This window comes from Procambarus clarkii, chromosome 32 (genome assembly GCF_040958095.1).
Source record: "Procambarus clarkii isolate CNS0578487 chromosome 32, FALCON_Pclarkii_2.0, whole genome shotgun sequence".
NCBI classification, from domain to species: domain Eukaryota; kingdom Metazoa; phylum Arthropoda; class Malacostraca; order Decapoda; family Cambaridae; genus Procambarus; species Procambarus clarkii.
This window is the reverse complement of record NC_091181.1, coordinates 36,620,464-36,631,955: the sequence shown is the minus strand read 5'-3', so window position 1 is coordinate 36,631,955 and position 11,492 is coordinate 36,620,464. Positions and strand designations below refer to the sequence as shown.

General features: G+C 45.0%; 1 protein-coding gene across 1 annotated transcript; it reads left to right on the top strand.

The window, feature by feature from the left end:
- The first annotated feature begins 3,088 nt into the window (after nucleotides 1-3,088).
- meng (serine/threonine-protein kinase meng-po) lies at nucleotides 3,089-6,728 on the top strand. The gene is made up of 2 exons (XM_045744519.2): nucleotides 3,089-3,221; nucleotides 4,139-6,728. Exon 2 carries the CDS (start codon nucleotides 4,141-4,143, stop codon nucleotides 5,230-5,232), a length of 1,092 nt encoding a protein of 363 aa, XP_045600475.1. The 5' UTR covers nucleotides 3,089-3,221; nucleotides 4,139-4,140; the 3' UTR covers nucleotides 5,233-6,728.
- Nucleotides 6,729-11,492: the final 4,764 nt, after the last annotated feature.

Below are 11,492 nucleotides of genomic sequence, written 5' to 3'. Positions count from 1 at the left end.
AGAATATTCATACACATATCCAGGCATACAATAGCATTCACACACATATGAATGGGGCAGATGGCAGCCGGCCATCTGCCGGCTGCCGGCTGGCAATGGGTCAGGGGCCGGCCGGCCGAGCGGGCAGCACGCTGGACACGTAATCCTGTGGTCCCGGGTTCGATCCTGGGCGCCGGAGAGAAACAATGGGCAGAGTTTCTTTCACCCTATGCCCCTGTTACCTAGCAGTAAATAGGTACCTGGGAGTTTGTCAGCTGTCACGGGCTGCTTCCTGGTGTGTGTGTGGAAAAAAAAATAGTAGTAGTTAGAAACGGTTGATTGACAGTTGAGAGGCGGGCCGAAAGAGCAGAGCTCAACCCCTGCAAGCACAACTATGTGAGTACAACTAGATGAGTACAAGAGCAGACACACACACACACACACACACACACACACACACACACACACACACACACACACACACACACACACACAACTAGAGGTGGAAGTTATTAGTGTGATGACATAACTGGCGAGCGTAGCATTATACTGCCCCTCCCTCTTCTTCTCACAGTTATACAGCGAATTAAGTAACATGAAAAAAAAATAATTATGACAAATCACTATGAATAACAAAACAACTTTTATGGTTAAGAGAATAAAATTCGTGGCCCAAGAGACGGAGCTCAACCCTAGCAAACACAACTCAGTGGGCAACCTCAAAGTCCTTTAACCCCCCCCCCCCAACCAACCCTCCACTTTCCCCTCTTTATCACACTTTACAGTGAAAAACACTCTTTTCATAACAACCCCCCACTCCCCGCCTCCCTCAGTGGTTGGGGAAGTAACCAATGGGATGATGCGATGGGCTTCCCTATGTCTGGTGTCTTTGTTGGGGCAATATACTGATGGTGGAGAGGGAGGTGGGGGGGGGGTGGCGGGGTGTCAGGGGTTGGGGAAGGTGTTGATGGTGTCAGAAGAAGTACAGTGAGGCCGGAGACAAGTTTATCTCAGTTCTTAGCTAGGAAGGACAAGTAGCCTCTCAGTTTCCTGCCTTTTCCCACGTCTCTTTCCCTCTCCCACGTCTTCTCCCCCTCTCCCAAGTCTCCTCCCCTCTTCCACGTCTCCTCCCCTCTCCCCGGTCTCCTCCCCTCTCCTACGCCTCCACCCATCTCCCACATCTCCTCTCCTCCTTAACAAACGATTGAATTCTATGTCACCACATTAAAACAAACGAAAGAAGGAAGACAGGATGGGTAGACTACATCTTCTAAGACTGCCCCAAAAAAAGCTATCGATACAGTTCTTCGCAAAAGACTACTACACAGGATGGAGAGACACGCGGGGATAACAGGATAAGCACTGGACTGGATACGAAAGTACTTGACGGAAGGAATAAAGGGTCATAGTCAGAAGGGACAGACAAATGGCTGCTGGAGTTCAGTCCAAATAAGTGCCAAGTAATGAAAATGTGTAAGGGAGATAGAAGACTTGTAGTTAACTATACCTTAAGGGGTAGGCAATTACAAGAAACAATAAGAGGAAAAAGACATTGATGTAGCACTAACGACACTAACACCACCCAACACTAACGACCCAACGCTAACACCAGAAGTTCATGTGAACAGGATAACATCAGCAGCATGTGGGAAGTTAGCCAACAAAGGAACGTCACTTAAGACTCTAAACAAGGAGCCATGTCACATCCATACACACACTCTGTTTGTGTGAGACCATTACTTGAGTAAGCAGCACCAGCATAGAACCCACGGCTTGTGAAGCATAAACAATAACTTGAGAAAGTTCAGAGGTTGGCAACTAGATTAGTACCAGAATTGAGAGGCCTGAGCTATGAGGACAGGTTGAGAGAACTCTCCCTCACAACCTGAGAGATAGAGAAGAAACAGAGGAGATATGATCACTACATATAAGACTTCCAGGGGAATAGACAGTGTGGACACAGGAAGCCTATTTAAATGAAAAAGCATGATAAAGGGACAACGGTTAATGTTAAATGTGAAGACAATGTTAATGTTGAGAGAAGTCATTAGCGTGCCAAGTATAGACGGCTATGAGGCGGGGCCTAAAGATCTCACTCCTCCATACTCACTAATAGGTAAGCACATCTCCCCCCATCTCCCACGTCTCCTTCCGTTGTCTTCGACCCCCCTCCCCCTCTTCCTCCCCCTCTTCCTCCCCCTCTTCCTCCCCCTCTTCCTCCCCCTCTTCCTCCCCTTCCCTCACTCCCACGGTCTCTCTCCCCTCCTCCCACGGTGTCTCAAGCTGTCACTTCCACAATTACAGGAACAAAAATTGTAATTTCCTCTCAGACGTACTGAGGGATGCTGCCTTCCCCTCACCATAAAGCCTTCAGAACCTGGTGATTTGCCTGGTGATATAATAATTATTAAAGATTTAAGTAACAGTAATTATCATGGTAACGGGAATTTCAATTATTTGTATTATTAATTACGTTATCATTAATATTTTCCATTGTTATGATTGTCGTTGATTTTATGTAATTATTATTATTATTATTATTATTATTATTATTATTATTATTAAAATGATAGTTATTTCGACCACAATTGGTGCCTGTTAGAGACCTGGTTATTAGTCGGGCGGGAGCGTTAGCTTTCGCTCGGTGTGCGGGAGGGAGTACGGAGCCCCAGCAATTGGAAAGGCAGGAACATTAGTTTTCGCTCAGCGTGCAAACGGCAGCTTGCCGACCAGCCAAACATCTTTAAGTTCAGACGATGTGGGATGGACACCGGTCGCCTCCGAAGACGGGCAGAAGGGACTAATATCAATTTTGACTCGCCGTCTTTTTCGCCTTTCAAATTCTCTCATGGCGTTAATCACTTTATATGCTTCATACGATATCTCTCTGTCAATGTTACCTTCAATAAATTTGTTCTCTTTGTTAGACAGAAATGTCTTTTTCTCCCTCTCGTCGCGTACTCATTTATCCAGTGTCGGACGTCGCGCCTGGCTCAGTCGTCATGACAACGACGCACGCGCTCGCCATCCGTGACGCCATCAATGACGTCACGGCCGCCAGGGATGAAAAGACGGGAGCCTCGCCGACCGCACCTCAGAGTGACGCCCTCCCTCGACCAGGACACGCACCAGACCACCTTCCAGCGCGTGGATTATACCTTGTATATACACCTTCGGGTCCCCCTCCACAACAGCCCTGGATTACTTCATCAAGACGGATTCCCCAACACCTTCTATATCAGGTTGGTATCCTCGAACGACTGCCTGGTGACGTCATGCTTTGTGATATCCAGGACATAGGGACGAACGATGCTTTTTGTCTCTGAAGTTTACCGCTTGGTACACTCTCCACAAGCACTGACACTGTTTTATACACTTTCCTCAAGCACTGACACTGTTTTATACACTTTCCTCAAGCACTGACACTGCTAGATACACTTTCCTCAAGCACTGACACTGTTTTATACACTTTCCTCAAGCACTGACACGGCTTGATACACTTTCCTCAAGCACTGACACTGCTAGATACACTTTCCTCAAGCACTGACACTGCTTGATACACTTTCCTCAAGCACTGACACTGCTTGATACACTTTCCTCAAGCACTGACACTGCTTGATACACTTTCCTCAAGCACTGACACTGCTTGATACACTTTCCTCAAGCACTGACACTGCTTGATACACTTTCCTCAAGCACTGACACTGCTTGATACACTTTCTACTAGCACTGACACGGCTTGATGCACTTTCTACAAGCACTGACACTCCTTGGTACACTCTCTACAAGCACTGACACTGGTTAATACACTTCCCACAAGCAGTGACACCACCTGGTACACATTCTACAAACACTGACATTGCTTGATACACTTTCCTCAAGCACTGACACTGCTTGATACACTTCCCACAAGCAGTGACACCACCTGGTACACATTCTACAAACACTGACATTGCTTGATATACTCTGTAATATATATATATATATATATATATATATATATATATATATATATATATATATATAGAGAGAGAGAGAGAGAGAGAGAGAGAGAGAGAGAGAGAGAGAGAGAGAGAGAGAGAGAGAGAGAGAGAGAGAGAGAGACCAGCGGTTATTATTCTAATGATTGATGCTAACAGATATTCTTTCTCCTTCCCAGAGATGAGTGGGGGCAGCAAGAGCGCCAGCTTCCACCGCGTCAAGACCTTCGAGCTTCCGAGACTGGAAATGGACCGACAGTTCTCGGACGTGCGTCTCCTGGCGGAGGGCTGGTACGCCAAGGTCTACTCCGCCAAACACCACGAAACCGACAACCAGGTCGTCCTCAAGTGCGTCCAGAAGGAGACAACGAAGAAGAAGGATTTCTTTCGCGAGTTCCACTACAACTATTACCTCAGTCCGCACCCCAATATTGTTAATAGTTTTGACGTGGCGTTTGATACCAACAGTTCATTCGTGTTCGCCCAGGAGTTGGCGCCTAATGGCGACTTGGCGCAGTTTGTGAGGAAAGGTGGAATCGGGGAGACGCGAGCGAAGCGCGTGGCTGAACAGATTGCCTTCGCCCTGGAGTTTGTTCACAGTAAGGATCTAGTTCATCGTGACATTCGGCTAGAAAATATCTTTGTCTTCGACCGGGAGCTGTCTCGAGTGAAGCTGGGTGACTTTGGAAACACACAGCGTGCAGGAGTCTTGGTGAAAAAAGTCAATGTGCGAGTCCCCTGGGCCCCGCCCGAAGTGTGTCAAGCGGTCTACAATGAAGGTTACCATGTGGAAACCTCCCTGGACGCCTGGCAGCTTGGCATCCTCATCTTCGTCTGCCTGACGGGGTCATATCCCTGGTACTCGGCCGACATCACCGACCGCCACTACAACTCGTGGGTGGCCTGGCTCAAGCGCAAGACCACTAAGATACCGCGTCGTTTCAAATGCTTCACTCCTCGTCTTCTTCGCCTCCTGAGACGCCTGCTGGAGCCCAAACCTGAGAAGCGTGCGGGTGTGAGAGAGGCTTACAAGTACCTCTCTGACGCCTGGCTCGTGAAGGGCATGGACCCGCTGGATATAGCTTTCGACGAGAGCTCATCTGAAATCTTTGTCACCAGCACCAAGCCTCTGTACGAGTGCGCGGAGAAGAAGAAACTGGTCGAGCTCCTGAGATCTTACGGCATCCAGACGACCGTCGACAAAAAGGAGACAACCAAACGTATCTGCGAATGGCTGCTGACATCAGCGTCCCCTATCCAACGAGGGATGTAACCCAGAGCGGGGATGACCATCCTCTCTGTGACATTATGTTTCGTGGCTACTGATCTGTGGCTGTCTTGACCTGAACTATTGACCCCAAGCTGCTACTCTGTGGCACTGTGACCTGTGCCGTTGACAACGGATGCTGATCTGTAGTTCTCTAACCTGGAACCTGGCCCCGGGCTGCAGAACAGACACTTGTTCAATATGGTGTGCCTACTTATTCTTGTGCTAGCCAGTGTACAGGCCCACACTAGAGCAATGTAGCCGTGAGTCAAAGCACGTCAGTGATCCAGGCTGGTCATTTACAACCACGGGGCCCTAGCCTGCGGACTCACATCTGACTGACTCAGGATCTTGGCAAACACCCGATCGTGTGACATGCATAGTGTATATGTGTGTGTGTGTGTGTCTTGTTATAAAAAAATACGTCTTTTTATGAAAAAGATACCAGAGACTCGTCTTGGTAAAGTTTGACTCTAGCGTTAGATCCATGTGTGTGTGTGTGTGTGAGTGTGTGAGTGTGTGTATGTGTGTGTGTGTGTGTGCGCACTGAGGCCGTGATGGGTGCCTGCGGCTGACGTTACCGTGCCAAAGACGGCGTGTGTTGTGCCCCAAGCCACCACAATAACGCCATCTCAACTGTGATAAACCGCATACCTGGAAAACCTGTATTAGTGGAGTGCTCACCTTGTGCATGAGATGCGCCTAGGCCAACAAGCCTGTCAACTCATGTCAAACTCATGTCAAACTCCCACATATCAAACGCAATGTTAATTTTGATATGAAATAGACGCTCAGAGATATACCCCATATTTTTCCAGGTAATGCATGCGTGTCCTTTGTATCAAAGGAAATAGATTATAACATAGCGTGTATTTTGCTAGGTACTTAAGTATCTTGAAAGTACTTTGTGTACATTATTTTTCAAGCTTGTTACGGCTGCTAGACTAGTCTTCCAAGATAGAGAAAAAAGCTTCGTTAGCGACCTGCAGCAAGAATGTGAGACATTCCTAGACACTAGAGTACTACCATGGTACTCATACACTCACACTGTGAGTCCCTCAGCCAGACCCACTCATGTACTCAGGAACGCATCAACATCCACACATACGTAAGGGAACTCATCAACATACAAAAGCACACATCTTCCACCTACATATGCGTTCAGTCACATCCATTCAGCAATCATAAACATCCATGCCCCAATTTCCCATCAATGCCCAGACCACTTTTCCCTGTGAATAAATACTCATCAAGTCATATACTCATCATGCATACTCACCATATACACCCACCAAATTTGTTTATACAATGTGATCTCCATTGACTCTTCCATCAGTTGTGAACCTGGTACAGTTTTTCCTTTACCCAACACTGTGTGTTCCTACCTCATTCTCAATCTCACTCACACACACACACACACACACACACACACACACACACACACACACACACACACACACACACACACACACACACACACACACACACACACACACACACACACAACACAACACAACACACAACACAAACACACATCACAAACACACAACACAAACACACACAGAGGTATCCAACCACACCAAACAAGCCACCCTGAACAGGACCTGATCTCAGCAGCTACACCTGGCCACCTACACCTGGCTACACCCATACACCTAACCCGACGACCAAACGCACACAACCTAACCACAACGTATTTAACGCTGTCCCAGTGTTTTAAAAACGTTTTGGCGAAATTTATGTGACGTATACCCGCCTGCTCTTAATTTTGGTCAACAGGGGTAGCTGAAGAATTCTGATCTCGACGCAAGAGCTTGTGTGTGTGTGTGTGTGTGTGTGTGTGTGTGTGTGTGTGTGTGTGTGTGTGTGTGTGTGTGTGTGTGTGTGTGAGTGTTTGTGTGTGTGTGTGTGTGTGTGTGTGTTTGTGTGTGTGTGTGTGTGTGCTTAGAGAGAAGTAACCTTGTTTTGATTTCGTACGTCAAGTTAATCCCAGCATCGGGCGACAGTATTTTTCCCCGTATATTTTATATATTCTTATTTATTGATAAATACAAAAATATCGAAATAAATAAAATGAATAATATATCGGATGTTTGTGTCACCCCCTCGTTCCATCTCTTCTAGTTCTCCTTTCCTCTCTCTCTCTCTCTCTCTCTCTCTCTCTCTCTCTCTCTCTCTCTCTCTCTCTCTCTCTCTCTCTCTCTCTCTCTCTCTCTCTCTCTGTCTCTCTCTCTCTCTCTCTCTCTGTCTCTCTCTCTGTCTCTCTCTCTCTCTCTCTCTCTCTCTCTCTCTCTCTCTCTCTCTCTCTCTCTCTCTCTCTCTCTCTCTCTCTCTGTCTCTCTCTCTCTCTCTCTCTCTCTCTCTCTCTCTCTCTCTCTCTCTCTCTCTCTCTGTCTCTCTCTCTCTCTCTCTCTCTCTCTCTCTCTCTCTCTCTCTCTCTCTCTCTCTCTCTCTCTCTCTGTCTCTCTCTCTCTCTCTCTCTCTCTCTCTCTCTCTCTCTGTCTCTCTCTCTCTCTCTCTCTCTCTCTCTCTCTCTCTCTCTCTCTCTCTCTCTCTCTCTCTCTCTCTCTCTTCTGCCATGTTCAATTGCCAGGATACATGCTATGTATTGCAATATTGATTTTAAGAAATAGTTTACGGCATTCACTCAACTTCGTGAAGAATGACACATTAAGAAACATACACTAGGCAGCATACTCAGCATATAGGAGGATACATTGGATATTGACATACACCAGGCTGTATACATTACCATATGGAAGCATACATCATACAGAGACGTACATGAAGCAACATACGCCACCATATGAAAGCCTGTAATATAGGCCAACATAAGCAGTTTCCAAATTAAGCATAAATTATGCTTGTTCATATAGCATATTATATCTCATACAACATACAACCTACATCATAACGCACTCAGAAATATCAAAATATATGTTACTTCTGAATACTTCTATACTTCAAAACATACTGATGTTTTGTAATCATACATCATACAATATTTTAAAGAATACCGTATTCTACGTTCCAAGATATACAGTATATGGTACGTGTGTAAACCGTTATTCATTCATAAACAGGCTTTGTGGATTAACGAGCTTGGTGTATGTGAGGACGGGCTGCTGTAAACAGCACGTCCTACACCTAACTATACATACAATTTTTTTTATATATAATAATTTATATATGAGAACAAATCAATTTTTAATACACAGAGTGTGTTAAATTGCTGATTGCGTTTGGGGAGGACGGCCGCTGCTTTAAATAACCTAGTGTGAGGACGGGTTGTTTACAGAGATGCTATTCGAACAGAGGTCACCAGCAAGGCACTGTTCGAGAAATGCTCGAGCGTCTTGAATTGCGAGTCGTGTGCAAAGTGTCTTTCAATCATGTACACATAGTCTGGCAGCTGTAAAAGCCCGTCCTCATCAAGACATGCCAAATGCTCCTTAATCCAGCTGCTAAACCCTCTGTTCTTGAATGAAAAACGGCTTACACTCGATTCAACTTCTTCGAACCTTTCTTCGAACCGTGCTTCGCTGATGACCTCTGCTCGAATCGCAACTCTGTAAATGTACTAAAAATCAACCTACGTACTTTAAAATAGAAATAACTGCCAACAGAAACTGAACACCTAACAATATATAGAACTTAAATTAAAAATAACATTACTTTATATATATGAGAACAAACATATTTTTAATATACAATACTTTAAAATTGATGAATGCGTCGTGATGGACAGCCGCTGCTGTAACGAGCCTGTCCTCAGGAAGGGTTGTTCATTCATAAACACGGGGTTTGGCGGCTGGATTAACAAGAATTTGTTCTTTGTTGACGAGGACGGGCTGGACGAGGACGGGCTGAGACGAAACTTAGTGAATAATTGAGTCGAGAACTCGGAGTTGCGCAACTAAGGGCTAATTTTGACGATGTAAATATATTCCAAGATGTAAAAATAGAGTCGACAACACTTGGAAGTTAGTACAGTAAAAACACTGTGTGAGTGTGGCGGCTGATGCCTTGATAGCGTCTCCAGTAGCAGAGAACGCAAATGGCCTGAGGCACAAAACTGTGTGGCAAGAGATTCCTTTACGTTCACAGCTGAAGGTATCGTGAGGGGGAATTACCTACTTATCAATTGGTACATTTTTAATATTACGGAGTTTCTTTCTAATGTATCAGTGCTTTCTAATATATCAACATAGCTATCAGTGCCCTGAAGTCTATGAGATTCCTTGCAATGATTGTAGTAATGTTCATTATGGCCAAACAGACAGGGATCTACAAGCACGTATTACCGAACACAAGAGGTCAGTTAGATGTGACCAAAAATATTCAACAACTTTTAAACATGTGAGACCGAGCACAAAATTATCTGGGCTAATTCTTGTATAATTTACCCCCGACACTGTGACTTCAAAAGAAAAATAATTGAATCTGCTTCTATAAATAATCTAAATTTTAATATCCCGTCGGGACAGTGGTTACCAGGTTTGGTGAGGGATTATGTAACACTGAGATTATTACCCAGTGCTTACACCTGTCCCCCTGACACCTGATTTGACGTCATAAAAGCGGCTACAGGTGTCATTCTCGCTCACTGCTGAAGAGGGTCCCGGTTTGGGACCAAAATATATAGTCTACGTATCCTTGTGTTTTCACAATAGTAGGGTGATTATTCCATTGATTTCTGCGGAAGTGACTGTAGTAGTCAATATGGCCTCTAATATAAATTCATACATTAGGAGGGGTGACTGGTGGTGTCGTGGTAGTGTCTCCCCCATCCTTCATTCCACACCTCCTCTTTTTTTCCCCTCCCCTTCCCCCTATCTTCCTACCTATCCACCTCTTCCTCTCCATTCTGGAACAGGCAGATATTTCCATTTATATGTGTAAAATGGATACCTAGTTGAACCCGGGCCTCCTTCCACCCTTTTTCCCACTCTTCACCCCATCCCCCCCTTAACCATCCTCGTCCCCATTCCCCTTTCGTCCCTCCCTTTGTCTTCTGCCTTTTCCTTTCCCATATCTCGCCCCCCCCCCTTCCCACCTTACTTCCCCCTTCTCTTAGAAAATGTATTAAGAATCAGTGAAACGACGGGACGGGTACCTCAGAAGATATATTATTATGATCTCAAAAACTCCATGGGAATCACACCATTTAATTAACACATGATTAAAATCACACGAGAGTGCTCATTAGTGCTAGTATATCTTAAAGCATTAAACTTCGGAATACCCCGACCTGCTTATGTCCTTCCCGTGCCCCAGACCATTAACCCTGCAAAGTTGGGTAATGCTAGCCCCAAGCATCTGGCCTCAAACTTGGGACAAACAGTCAGATAGACATTCTCTCTCATTGTATAGATTCATTTATATACCTGAGAGTAAAAATTAATTGGTACGTGTAATGGAAATATGGGAAGTCCTGTGGAAGTGATTGTAGTAGTTAATGTGGCCTCTGAGTTGAAGGAGAGTGTGTGCTTGCTCACACAGCTCTAAATCACTCACTTAACTTAATACTTACTTGCTAAATTGATGCATTCACTAATTAGAATTCGTATTGAACATTATTTATGTCACTCGTTTCGTCTTGACTATTTTTAAATAGCCTCAAGCTAGGTTAATGAGTTAAGCTATATTTAACGAGGGAGGACTGTGTAATTATATCATTTAATTAATACAAACAGGTATGGAACACATCCTGCCTCTGAATATTCTCTACCGCAGTAGGCATGTAGGCCCCTCCAGGAGGGGATAATGGAGCACTTCAGTAGCAGTAACAGTAGTTGTGGTAGTACAGAGTCAAGATATAGTAATTGTAGCAGTTGAGATATGTCTAGATTATGAAAAATTGTCGTAATCTAGAAACCAATTGAGTTCAGCGTCTTCATTTCTGTGAACCGCAGTCCCAGGGCGAGCCTGCGCCAGACTCTAAGTGTCGGGAAGGTCGCTTCAACCTTGTTTTGATTTGTAAACAGTAATTTCTTAACGGGAGGAAGCGTCCATGTTGCTGTATTTCTCTCTGTTGACTTTCAGCGCCCAACTCCTCTACAAGCTGTATTTCGCAGAATAATTTTGATAACGTTGGCAGATATCAACGCTCACGATGCTTACCCCCTAATTGTATTTTTTATACATCAAAATATCGGTTTTATCGTTCGTTTTATTCTCTCCAAAAACTTCTCCTCTCTCTCCTCCTTCACCATCAGCCCATCCACTTGGACTGGACGGTAGAGCGACGGTCTCGCTTTACGCAG